General features: G+C 44.3%; 1 protein-coding gene across 1 annotated transcript in view; it reads right to left on the bottom strand.

Annotated features, from left to right (window-relative positions):
- Nucleotides 1-5,379: 5,379 nt before the first annotated feature.
- The window catches only part of LOC139108747 (protein Wnt-6), a 29,473-nt gene continuing 20,929 nt past the window's right edge, over nucleotides 5,380-13,923 (bottom strand). The window contains exons 3-5 of the mRNA XM_070667277.1: nucleotides 7,932-8,051; nucleotides 7,416-7,615; nucleotides 5,380-7,136 (exon numbers count right to left, since the gene is read on the bottom strand). Of these exons, the coding sequence (XP_070523378.1) occupies nucleotides 6,675-7,136; nucleotides 7,416-7,615; nucleotides 7,932-8,051 (782 nt within the window). The 3' untranslated portion in view covers nucleotides 5,380-6,674. The remainder of the gene's footprint in view (nucleotides 7,137-7,415; nucleotides 7,616-7,931; nucleotides 8,052-13,923) is intronic.

Genomic DNA, 13,923 nt, shown 5'->3' with positions numbered 1-13,923 from the left:
CAGCGCATAAAGATATTTATCGTCCTGCCTCGTGTACGCGTCGGAGACGCGTCGTGCCGACTCGACTCGCTCTCTCTCGGGTCGCTTCTTTTTTAAACACCCCTTACGAGCATCTCGCGCGGTGTCTCAAAGACCGTACGATGAACAAAGTCTTTCAAAACAATTCTCGAGCGATTAAACAAATCAGGAGGAATTTATCAGAAAAATTAAACTTTTGTAATTATCAATTAAAATAAAAAAAAAAGAAAAAAAAATGTTGGTTGAAGTTTACTTAAATAAAATTATACGTAATCGTTTTTTAGATTATTAAAATACAAATTTTCGAGATGCATTTAATGAACCTTATTTTAAAATGCACGGAGATATTTAACGCTGTGCGTTTAAAAATTATTCACGGCCGATGTAAAAAAAAATTAAAATTGTATATTAATTTATTTATAACGCAGACGGTGAAGTCTAAAGATAATGACAGGCGATTTTTATAAAACAACTAGAGCTATTAAACAAACCGTGTAAGAGCTTAACAACGAGCGGGCAAAAAATCGGTAAGTTCCCATAATCCACTCTCTAGCGCAACGGTATGCTATGCGTTCGGTGCACGCGGTGTCTCAAAGGTGTGCCGCTCGTAACGTAAAAGACTTTGTTAAATTGGGGGATCCCCCAATCACGTCTCCGACAGTTTTGCGTATGTCATTTTCGACAGGTTCACGACTGTCCCGAAATCTCGCTAATTACCTACACGAAGGTGGCTCCGCATTAAGAGGCCCAGGCACTCAAAAGACGCAATCTCGTCACAAAAGCTTACGCTCGACTTTTATATACAGCCGCATGCTTCACGAATATTGAGAGCCCTAATTAACGATTCTCGGATGAAGTGTGGAAGCGGTGCGTTCGATCTCGGTCCATCCGAGACCCTCCGAATAAAACAGAGATCTCGGGTAAGCGAAACATTACAAATCTTTAAAAAAAAAGAAAAAAAAAGGTTAGAACTTTGCGTTTAAATAGACGTGAGATAAAATTCTGTTTTCACGAATCAAAAACCTTCGAAGATTGATGACGCGCATTATCATTCCGCTCTATCATGCCTAGCTCTTCCGCGGTTGCGGGTGCATCGTTCTAACACGAGAATTAGCCTAATCTGTCCGGAGAACGCGGAAGGTCGCCCAGAGGAAGCGCTAAGTGCTCCTAAATGCTACTCTAACGAGCGCAAATTGCTGTTTACGCAGCGCACCGCGGCCTGGCGTAGCTGCATAGCGGAATTTGAAATTCTCGTATACCGCGAGCTTTTCGCTGGAACGTCAGATTTTGTTAACAAATGTTTTTATTTTATTTTTTTTTTTTTTAATAATTCGTATTATTCCAGGGCATTGATTAACCGACTCGATGCAAGATCTTCGAACCGCACGACGTTCGACCGAGCAAAATCCATTTATCCGGATTGCTGGCTATCTCGTATTTCAAGACTATCAGATCAAGCTATACGTTTCCTCCTTCAATTACTGTGACGTAAAGAAATGCGTACGTTGCCGCTTAATTTGCAAGTCCTCTTCGCCGAAAAATCTTATCGTCCCGTACCAGTAAACGAAAATTACTCCCCGTCGAATCGCCGCGGCTTCTCTCTCGCCGCGTCACTTCGTCTCTCTCTCCCTCGCTGATTCGCCCGAAGATAGAGAAGAGCAGCACAAGGGAGGAGGAGGGGGAGGAGGGAAGGGAGGAAAAAAATACCGGTAGATAATTACGCAAGACCAGTGTAAATCGGTGGCGTCGAAATTCCGAGAAGCTGAAGAAACCATAAAGATTTCAATGACCTCCTCCGCCACCATAATCGGTATTCCGCGTCCTTCGAGGTGTGCTTCTGGCACTCTCCGGCGAAGAAGCGAGAGGGAGCGAGAGGCAAGAGGCGGCGAGACGGACATCGGGAGATCATCCCCGGGGAGTGCAAAAACGAAGAGGCGCAACAGAAGGACACCGTAATGTCGTATCGGAGTGGAACCGACGGACGCGGTAGAAACGGAGGAGAAGTGGACTCGCAAGGGGGACCGCGAGGACCCGGTCGCGAGAGAGGGCCCCGCGCGCCGTCGTGCCCGGTGGCCCGCGCCCGGTGGAAACGGTGCAGCGGCTTAAGGCCCGTGGAATTATCCTCCTGTAAACACCTACCTAATTAAGATTGGAACATTTTAACGTCCCGCTCGGGGACCCCAATAAACCGCCTAACGTACGGCCAGTTTGTTAGGCGCTTATGGGATCGTTTAATTAATATTGGCGTCGGAGCAGCGCGCCCGGCTCGAAACGGCTGACGACCACCTCCGGCGCCTCGGTATCTTTGCCCCCGTACACTTGCAGCTTGCGACTTGCACGTGTAATCTCGCGTACAACGTCCAATTCGATACGTTCGCGGACGTGTGCGTAAAGTGTGCGCGTGTAAGTTCGCGATGAACGCTTCGGCTCGGGTATATTAGTCCCCGAGGCTGATGGTCATTTGCTGTGTCGCGACGGTACATGCTCGACGGTATTCTTATCGGACCCTCGTTCTCCACGAGTGCATTTTGTTTGCTACAAGCGAGCACGCAAACACTTAATCGATCGCGGGAATGTCGCGCGATACGCACGCATTTTTTTAGTTTAAATTCAGCCCCGCGGATTTTTTATATAAAAATTCTTCAAAGATATCAATTTTTTAATTCAAAAATTTTATTTAAACGCATACGAAATAAAATTATATTTTAATACCATAAGGCGTCAGATTTCAAATTAAAAAGATATGTAAATATATCTGTGTCTATCGTAAGCAGGGACATTATTCCAAATACATAATACCCGTATGTCGGCTTCGCGTCGCGGGTATCCGGCGCGTGCTTTTCCCGTCACATTCAGCGCACGGGCGAAAAATGCAACGGAGGTTGCTGCACCTAGCCGAGCAGCGCGTGAGGAAGGGTACAAAGGGGACGCTCGTTGTCGTGGAAATTTATCATCGGCTTCCACGAGACGTGGAACGGGCGAGTGCTCGCGCATTAAGCGCGCGGCTCGCGGGAAGGGTTGCGCGAGCGTGGCATGAGGCCCCCGAAGAGAAGAAAATAGAGTCACGGCGCGTTCCCGTAGTACGACGTGGTTCTTGCGCGGCCGAAGAGGGCGGCCGGGGACGATTAATCACGGTCGCATTTTGCGGTTTTGTCGCGCGTCACGACCACGTGCGTTCCGCGGACACCATTGTTCCGCGCCTAATCGTTCCGGGAACAGAGCTGGACAGTCGTAAGCCGTGGGAGAGTTCCCGTCGTACGTAAAACCCGCGAGCGCAGATTCCCGCGTGTACATTTGACATCCTCCGCACTTTTTACGCGACTTCGGACCCGCGTCGTTCGAGGATTATAATTTTAATATAAATACGTTCTGCCCACGTGAGGTAAAGCGATAATAAAGGAGTAATAAATTATTAAATTAGACTTAATTAATTCGGACTTTGACTCGTGCGATTTCGAAAGTACCACGATTTTAATTAAAAAGCGGTAACTTTAACGTAAAGGAAAAAAAAAAATATATATATATATATATAAAAATAAATAAAAATGTTAATAAATTAATTTAAAATTATATCATTTCATTTTGTCCGCGGACTCCGACGGGATGGCCGACGGTAAAGCCAAGACTGAAACCGCATTCTCACACCGTTCCTGATGATCCAATGTTTTCATCAGCGCGTAATAACCGGTGTAGCGCGTTTTTTTCCCAAAATTGAATTACCGAGAAGCCTCTCCTCTCCCGGGAGAGCGTCTCTCCGTTGTCGGCCCCCGGGGAGGCGAGGATATGGCAGAAATATGGAAAGAGGGGGACGGAAGGAGGGATAAGGTGGAGAGATTCTAAAAATGGCGTCGTGGATCGACGGCGCACGGTAACTCCGGGGCCAATTTCGAGGGGCCATTTTTCCCCCGAAGGGGAACGTCGACGGCAGCCGAAAATTACCCCGCCTGGACCACCCAGTCATCCCGCGGCAGACCAATCTCCTGGCCATGGGCTAATCGAGCCCAGACAGTCCCTCTTGGTGGGGCTAATTGCGCCTCACCACTTTCGTACCTCCGAGAGGTCGACCTCTCTATTAAGAGACTTTTACCCGGACGCGCTCGCACGCCGCGCCGTGCCGCGTCACGTATTAAATTAGAGGGTGTAAGCTCGCTTCTCTAAGAGTCTTTTCTTTAAGGAGGGTTTTTTTTCTTTTTTTTTTTTTTGAAGGCGGAGGGTGGCTTGTGTGGGAATGCATGGAACCGCTGGTGGTGAATCGCCGTTGATCAAGTAATCTCGGATGCTCGTGATGTTATGCAGAAAATACTCTGTAAATAAACCTAGCTATTCTTTTTTAATTATTTCGTATATACAACGTGTTCTTCTCACGCTGGATAAGTATAACAATTGAAAGAATTCTATATTTTATTAAATTACCTATAGAAGGTTGAAGTAATAAATTAAAAAAAAAAAAATGTCACGCCAAGAAACTAAAGAAATGTAAAAAAAAAAATAAATAAAACAAGGTAAAGAAATTTTTTTCAGTTTATGGCTTCCGCTATCGCCGAGAGGCGATGAATGCACGCGATATGGCGCGAGCCTTCGGAAACCTTTATGGTTACGCGAAATTCCTCGTGATGGTGGCCGTAAAACTATTTTACAAAAAATGGCGGTAGTCCTTTTTACTGCCCGTATGACTGTCGTGTATAAACCTGAATTACAGGTAAAAGCCCATGTTCTACACGACGCCTTGATATACGAGGCCTTCTCATTCTCGGTGTTTCCTTAATTTATCCTTATTATCACGTCTCTGGGCACGAAGGGATAAAAAAATTCCTCGTCGACCAAGAACGTGTCAAACATCTTTCGAGATTAATCTTTTAGCACTCTTTTTCTATTTTTTTTTCTTTTTTTTTTTTATTCTAAGTTTGACAAAAAATTTTGAAGTATCCTGTTCAAATAAGGCTTATCATTAAAATAAGAAAAAGAGGAAAGCAAACTAAACGAAGATATCTAACATCAAACAACGAAAAGAACTAAAGACTGTTGGCATGCTCAGTCTCAAATTAAAACAATGAAATTAATGTACACAAAGAAATGGAACTACTCACCTGCGATCTCGACAACGTAAGAGGAATAATTTATTTAAAACTGGATTGAACAAACTGGGGCTTCAAGTATTATTTCATATATTTTCACTCTAAGATAAATCGTCATTTCAGATAAATTGACAAACCTTAATAATAACAAATGAGATTCGTGAGTATAATTTTATCTAAATTCATATTACGCGAAATTGCAAATAATAGAGTCAGTCTTATATAGGTACACAACAAGCCCTGTAACGAGGTATGACTCGAGAATCGATAATGAGCGTTTATTTAAAAAGTGGGGGGAGAAAAAAAAAGTTTAAAGCGAAAAAGCGACTCACCGTCATTGCTGTATGCGAATACCGGTGCGTTATGATAATACGTAAATTCATTGCGGTATCTTATGTATATCTTAACATATATTACTGGAGATACGTGGAAAGCCCAAAACATGATCGCCTCGCGCAGCGTTGGCGACGGTAATAACAACTATATGCAGAATAAATTCTATATAGCAGAAAGTTTATAAAACTTTGTCAGAACAATGTTCTTATAAAAAAAAAATAAAAAAAAAATCTAAATTTGCATAATACACGTTTCATTATTGGGACGATGTCTTGTTAAATTAAAAAAAAAAACTTGTATAATATTAGCGTAAATTATTATTATATCGGTATTACCTTATTGCTAGTTAAAGGAAAGTAGCAGTCTCATATTGCGCAAAACGAAAGTTTAAAAGGCAACAGGAATTTAAGACCAGTTTTAATTGTAACAATACAAATCTTCGACTGCAATCTTACGTTTCCACCGTTGATCGTCACTAGACTTTCCGTTGAATATTAATTTCCTTTCAATGTTCGAGTTATCCAGCTTTGAAATTATCAACTATCCGTAGAAATTCATCAAAGATACGAGCTATTTCGTGAAACGCGAGAAATCGCTGTTCGACTGTATTCGCGACTTGCGCCGGACTTGGCTCGCGCATGCACTACTGACGTTCTCGATCCCGTTTCTCGTGTTTATACGACGCCGCGCGATAAACCTCTTCAGAAATTCTACGTTCATCTCGCTAACCTAGATTCGATCCAGGCCTTCGCGGCCACGATAAATTGTAAATCACATATCGCCTGAATATTCGTCAATGAATATTCGTCGGACCATATTTTAAAATTGATACACTCGATCGAACTATATTCTAGAACTGATATATTACAAATGCTATTAAGAAAACATTATCACGATCGTGTCGAAAAAAAAGTCGATAGTGATAACAACGGATAAGAGTCGAAATCCTTCAATCACGCTACCGTCGAAACTAAACCTCTCGTCGGAAAATTTGAATAAATGTCTAAAAAAAAAAAAAAAAAAAAAAATAGAAAAGTCTCAAAACTCTACGCATCGATAATCTTCTGACCCACCGTTATGGCACACGTTTGACCTACGCGTAAAAAATTAAATTTACTCGTTTGTCTCGACACCGGTCTCATCAGCCTCCTCTAATTAATCAAAACATGCGGGACGAACTATCGCATAAGTTCGATTCTCAACACAATTAGATACAGATACAAGTTTTCATCACTTACGCCGACACTAGCGACAAGTATTGAGAGTCTTCTTTACGAGGCACGTGTTACACGTCACCTCGCAACACCACCGGAACCTACACTGACAATTGACCTTCTCCTTGACGATTCTGGTGTCGTAACCCCTGCCGCAGCAGAGGAGCTCACAGCCCTCGACCCCAGGACTAGTCGCGTTACACTGACGACCTGTCGTCCCTAATGAGCCGGTCTTCCGATTCGGCCTGCAGAAGTCCGGCGAGTCCTCGCTGTAGATCAGATCGAATCTGCCGGGTGGCTTGATCGTAGGGCCCTCAGTGATGAAGCTGTGACCGTCGTTGCTGGGAATTACTTTGGCCGCGCCGTCAAAGGACTCCTTCAGACGATTTCCAACTTCCCGAAACGGTGGCATCTTGCGCCAGCAAGTGCGCACCGTACAGGAGCCGGAGAGCCCGTGGCACTTGCACTCGGTCCTCATGAAGTTGCGCACGGCCTAAAGACGTATGCACGTTGCGCGTCGAATCGTAATATGTATATTTAATCTAAGTGCTAACACCACTCTAGCAAAAATCTAACGATTTCAAATTGCACTCCAACAATGGTGCACGAAAATTAAAGCCGAGATTTATTCAACAGTCGACAATGAAAAAGAAATATCCGTTGGAGGTTCCGTTAATCGTCTTCATTAATGAGATAATTAAAAAAAAAATAAAAAATACAAAAATAAAAAAAATTGAAATATTAGAAATAAAAATATAAAATAATAACTTACCAGACGACCAGCGTCATTATTGTGGAGCTTTACCAGCGTTTTAATATCACTTCTTTTACGATAAGGCGCGTCCATGAATTCCCGTGATTTTTTAAAGCCAAAGTTAACGTTATCGCCGCAACCTCCCCATTCCCAGTCTCCGTCCGTCGGCAAGCTCTTCTTCGCTTCGACCGTACGCGCGAACTTAGCCAGTCGGTTACCTGTAAAAATTACTACTTTCTCCTATCTCCAAAAATACAAATGCGAAGAGAACGACAACGGCCCGTCAATTACTTGCACCCGTAACTTTACGAACGATCTTAATCCCCGGCCGTTTTTAAATAACCAACAAAAATAATTATCACGCCGTAATTTTCTCTCGAAATAAAATAGCGAGATACATTTCTCTCGCGTTTTAAAAAGAGAAATTATTTTTAATGGCTTTTTAAAAGCTTATAAATTACTGTAAATTCCGATGGGGGAATTAATGGGAAATCGAATACGCGGATTAAATAACAAAGAGAGTAAGCCTTTTACCTTTCAACGTCATCTTATCGCAGGAGCATTCCACGAGGTCACCCATAGTGCAGGCTCTGGTAACCGCATAAGTAACTCCGGCGGCGGTGATGGCGTTCACGAAACCTGTCTCCCTCGTATCTGGAGGCACATGGTGGGGAATCCGAGATCAATTAATGGACTATTACCGCGGTAGCGCGGTCCGAACGTAAATCACCGATCGCGAAACAAGAAGAGGCGCGTCCGGCGCGCATATACGCGCGGTAATAAAAAAAAGTCGGCAAGAATCTTTCCCAAGTCGCATGGAGTCTCAAACGAAGGTGGATGCCGGGAGATAACGTCGGCAAGGGTTAGGCGAGGAAAGTTGAAGAAGGTCGCGCGCAATCAGATCGCCCGAGAAACAAATCGGATTACGCGTCAGCCGGCGAATAAGACAATTTAAAACCCTCTTACGTATATCTGCGCGCTGGAAACTCTTGGAATACATTAATTAACGATATCATTAGGAATACGTGAAATACGCCAGATATAATACGTCTATCGGGAGAGCCAGCGACGTCAATAAAAAAAAAAAATTTTTTTTTAAAACCCATTTTTTATAATAATCGGTTTCGATAACATTTGTCGTTTTTTTGTAATTTTTATAATTTATAATTTACGTGCTCGCGTATTTGCTATGTTCATTCGCCATTACAAGTAGCACAATACGTATAAATAAGTAATAAAAATAATTGAATAATCTAGGCCAATTGCATTTGTGAAAGATAAATCTGTAATGAAGATAGTAATTACGGCAACAATAAAACCGAGCCATCTGGAAAATCATTAAAATTTCCATGCGTCGTTATCAGAGTATCAAATATAGAACACGGACACGGAAGGGAAAGTATAATTTGATATTAGACCTGCTTATATACTACTCGCTTACTTACTTACAGCGGAGACATTGATAATTTTCTAAAGCCTATCGGTCTGTCTTCAAATTCGTTAAGAATCTCGCCCTCGCGATTGAAATTGGCGGTTCGGAACGTACACTAACCAGCCTTTTAAGCTTCTTTCAATCATTTCACCTTGAAATCCGTGCACTAACCCTCGCCTAAAGATATCGAATTGCAAAATTCTATCTAATAGTTCCGTAAGATGTGGGTGGCGCCGATCGCCAACGGACTGTATAAAGATCAGCTCGCCAGTATGAAAGAGGTATCGTCAACGTCAAAGGTCCTTTTGGGAGCAGACGCCCATCGGGTCCCACAATTCGGGCTCACGCTTGTCTGGCTGCGATGGGTGTACAACGGGGACCCGCGGAGAACTCACGCCCGGTGCAATTCCTCCGCGTTGTGTGCGTGCATGCGTGTGTATTCGGTTTCACCTGTCATGTCTCCACTCAATCATTAAGCCGACAATGCTCACGACGCGGAATTTCACCCCTTTTTAAAACGGAAGATTGCCACCGCCCCGATTAGCCATTGTCTCTGCTTTCACGAGCATCCGGTTTATTTTATTTTATTTTTTGCAAAAGGGATGCATTCTATTACCTACTTTCTATTTCTGTATTCTCCTTAAATTTATCCTGCATCCCCTTCGCGGTTCTTTAAAAATAAAAAATTAATCTTAAAAATTATTTTAATACGAATGTCTTTTAGTTAGATTTATTTGAGAATTATTATATATTTTCAGAAACGTGTAGATATTTAATTAATTTTATCTTCATGGATAAACAAGTATATAAAGTCTAGTTTTTCGTAATGCAATGCGACAGCTTACATAATCGCGTAATAACATTACGATGCAGTTACTAAGAGGCTTAAGGATAAAGTAGTTTTTAATTTGTGGACATTATGCCGACATACATAATGCAAAATTCGAAAGGAATCCGTCTCTTCATTAAACTGACGATATCGCCATTCACTTTACCTTATTGCGAAATGCTGATCGAGAAAATCGAGATCGTCCCGTGAATCTTCGCGTCGATATAATCTTTGCCGACACCGACACGCCGGAATTAACTCATAACGTGGAATGCCCACCCAATTACGGATTCCAGCGCAAAGGGGAAGAAGCGAAATCGGTAGCCATATCGTGAATATCGAGCAGCGATGCATCGGCAATGCAGAGTCGTGTCGCGATCGCATCTCGTCCCCTTTCAGAAATTCGCAGAGCGATCTTCCGTCAATTATCCCCGATATAAAGACGGCGACATCGATGTAGCGCCAGAAAATAATAATACGTACTGTTATCCTCTTCGTCCATTTATTTTTATTAATTTATGTTAATCGGAATACTTTTCATATATTCAACCGTTAAGGTTTCTAGACTCCTAAGCGAAATCGTGCACTAATTTGATCTAATGCTGTCGATTTAAATATAAAAAGAACAAGAAGAGAAAGTCGAACAAAGAGGAAAAAAAAAAAGAAAGAAAAAAGAGAAACGTATATGTATCGAGGGTAGAAAGCCAGAGGGAAACGCGGAGATGAGGCTCGAGGGGCCCGGGTGGAGGCCCCCACTGTGGCAGGGAGGGGTTATACGCGTTAAGCCTGGTTCTCTGTGGTTCCCATGGATTCCAAGCGGGTATCTTCAGCGCGGATCGACAGCGCGGACGGAACAGGAGGACGCAGGCCAAGGAAAGAGAGGAGGCTGCCTGCCATCGCCCGCGTATCTTCTGATGCATCGCCTCACCTTTCAGTGCGTATTTAAACGATACGATAGTTTTATACGAGCGATCTGATATCGGAGCTTCAAGAACGGGAGAGTAGCCCCGGCTAGCTCTCCTCTCTCGGCTCCTGGCGCGGTCGCGTTCGTCGCTTCTCTGTTCACGAGCGGAGATCGATAGCACGCTCTATCTCGTTCCGGCGTTCAGCCTCCGCGCTCCGGAGTCGGTGCGCCGGCCCTTTAACTTTAACATGACGGAAGCATCGAGCTCTTTCGAGCTCACGCGGCCGGATCGTTTACGAAAGTCCCGCAGTTCTTTTTTTTTTTTTTTTCGCAGCCTCCTCCCCCTCACTCGGACTCTCCGGACGCTGTTAAAATTTGTTCCGAGCTTCTCGAAATTCATTCTGGTGATAGTTCTATCAAATTTGTTTTTCGTAAATTTCGTTTTACGGACAGTCGTATAAAGTTTTATTTTAATTTTATATTTAACTAATTAAATTCACGGTGAAAAATTTTTTTAACAGAAATACAGCCGGTCGAAAGCGTACAAAGAAAACCGTTCGATCTCGCGGTCCTGCGATTCTTCCCGTTACCGAACGATAATCTATCCGAGTATTTTGATGGTCGCTTCAATGCTCGGGGAATGCCGGAGGTGCAGAAGAACGGCGGATAATATAAATCACTTCGAATCAATTAGACACGAGGGACCGCGAGCCGATGATCTCGCGGTGCCGTGCCGCCAGCTGCACCTGTGGGCCCTTCGTCTCGGGTCGCCCGGACGGTTCAGCCAATTATCAACATTCCGGGGCATTATCCTCAGAGCGGGACTTACGCCGTGTTTAATTGCGAGTGGTCGTCTTCTTTTTTTCCCCCCTCCCTCCCCTCCCAATCCTTCCCGCGTCTCTACCTTGGATGCCCCTCGCAATATTCTCTTCTTCTCTCGTCCTCGTCATTCCAGATGAAGGAATAACTCGGCAGACAATAAACTACAATCGCGCGACGGATTATTTCATTTCCTGAATTCGAAAGGCAGTTCTCTTTTTTTTCCGAATTCTTTTAACTTTTTAAAGATGCGCGAGGTTCAAAATAAATTAATATAAACGTCAAAACTTTAATGAATAACATCTCGAAGTACTAACAATTGTTCACTTTTCGTTTTTTTTTTTTTCTTTCTTCGCGACGCGTAACATCGCGGCGGCCTTATGTGAATTCTGACTCGCGAATGCGAACCTTCGACGAAAAAGAAACGAGAGGATAGAGCGAGCTCTAAGGACGAACATTTACGCGAGATGGTCGGCGTGCACTTACCAGTTTTACGAACCTCGCGTAATGCTAATAATGTCGAGCATACCCGAACCCTTTAATGGAGGATTGAGGCGGCGTACCAAAGCCCCGTTTATGGGTAAAAAGTGATTGCACCGTCTGTCTCGCGGCTATTACGCGAATTGCGTCAACGTCGACTACATCGAGTATGCATAAATACACGCGGCGCATCAGCGTACGGCGTTCTTTCAACGTTGTACCGTAAACGAGGAATGTCGCGAACGCAGCCGTCACGTCGAAACGGATCGTGATACATTTGGCTCGTCAATTATGTGAGGTCGATTGCGGAACAGCACGATCGCGTTCTACAATTCTCTGCCACTATGCGCGGCTTTAACGCTCGCTAAACGCGATTCTAACGCGCGTGGTAAGCCGATAAAAGACAATACTGATAATATTCAATCTAAAAACACGGATTATTAGTGAAACTTTATATGCGATATTTTAAATATAAAAATATATAATAATTTATATAAGAAAAAATGTTTAAGAGCGAAAGCAAGTGCAAGCAATTTTTTTTTTTTTTTTTTTTTTTATTAAGTTAACAAATCCCTCGTAAATCCCGCGGTGATTAATCGATCGATCGGATTACGCAAGCAATTTGCGACGGTGCGTCGGATCGCTATTGTAGGAATTACGTCGGCGATGCGCTGGATCGGCGCACGTAGATGCTATCAAGCGTTCTTAACGGGGTGATTTGTTTAGCCGCGGGACGATCTATCGGGCCGAATGCACCGATTCATGTGCAATAGATAGCAGTACTTAACATCGATCTTAGTTTAAATGTCTTCGGGTTTTCTTACTCGCGCCGACCACAATTTGTCCTTAACACATTTATCGCAATTTTCTCTGTCTCTCAATACTTTCGCGTCACGCGCCGCGTGTCTCGGAACGGAATTGGCACGAAGAATTATTTCTAAAACAGGTCCAACGGAGTCTTACGAAACTGCACGTAATATCCTCAACACGGAATGATTTTATTTACGATACCTATCCCTGGAACATCAGCCCGTACGCCAGGTTTCCTCTATGTATCATTTTCGTGGTGCGTGGTGTCATAAAAATATCGACGTTACCGAAGGGTTAACGTGGAGGGAGACTAAGAAGAAAGAGAGCGGGAGGGGGAGGAAGGAAGTAACATTAGACGCGTAGGACGAACACGGGAAAGGAAAGGGCGGACGACCGCTAAAAGCAAGACGAAGCGGGTTAAAGCGAAGAGAGCAGCGCGAACGACGATAAATCTTGACGGGCATCCGTAAATAAAGTGGGGAATATTCAATGAGAAAGGAAGATAGCGCGCGTAGAGTTCCGCGAGGGCGAGCGCGTCCGCGGCGGGAAGGATGGAAGGAAGCGCGCACAGCGAGGTCGGGCTTCGCTCGCGCGAGTACTAGATCTTCTCGCTGGCCTGCTCTTCGGCTCGCCTCCGAGGGGCGTACCGGGGGAGGGGGAGGTTTGGGGGGAGGAAGAAAATCTTCCCAATAAATACCGCGAGGAATGGACGCATGAATGCCGGCAAAAATCGCCGAATGACCAATTGCAGCCGGGAGAGCTCCGCAGGCACGCTCTCGCCTTTTCCCCGAGATTCCATCGGATTTTTGAGGTCCGCCGCGCCATATCACCGCTGGGATTCTCCGCTCTTGCTGGAATTTCTTCTCGCTCCTTCTCGCTCGCGCGCCCACCGCGTTTTCTCGTCAAGCGCGCCCAAGTCGCGGTCCCGCCATGGCGCTGCCTCGTCGTTGCACGAGATATCGCCGGTAATTACGAGAGACCGGGGGTAAATCGAGGGAAACGACGGCGCTCGGCCGTGCTATCATTTCATCTTTCATATCCTCTAACGCGCAGCGAAAACTATCCGCACGCCTTCCGCACGAATACTTACGTACATCGCGTACACGAGAGATATGAATATAAAGTTTTAATTGCGCCTCGCGCATCCGATTCGCGAATTTCGCCGTAAACTATTTTCGATCCCCTTTCAAAGAGCCGTCGTAAAAAGAGAGAATTCACCGATAAACGAGATATGCGGATTCGCGTATCGCCG

Source organism: Cardiocondyla obscurior, linkage group LG16 (genome assembly GCF_019399895.1).
Source record: "Cardiocondyla obscurior isolate alpha-2009 linkage group LG16, Cobs3.1, whole genome shotgun sequence".
Classification (NCBI taxonomy): Eukaryota; Metazoa; Arthropoda; class Insecta; order Hymenoptera; family Formicidae; genus Cardiocondyla; species Cardiocondyla obscurior.
Note: the sequence above shows the minus strand (reverse complement) of the source record. Positions and strands in the feature narration are given on the sequence as shown.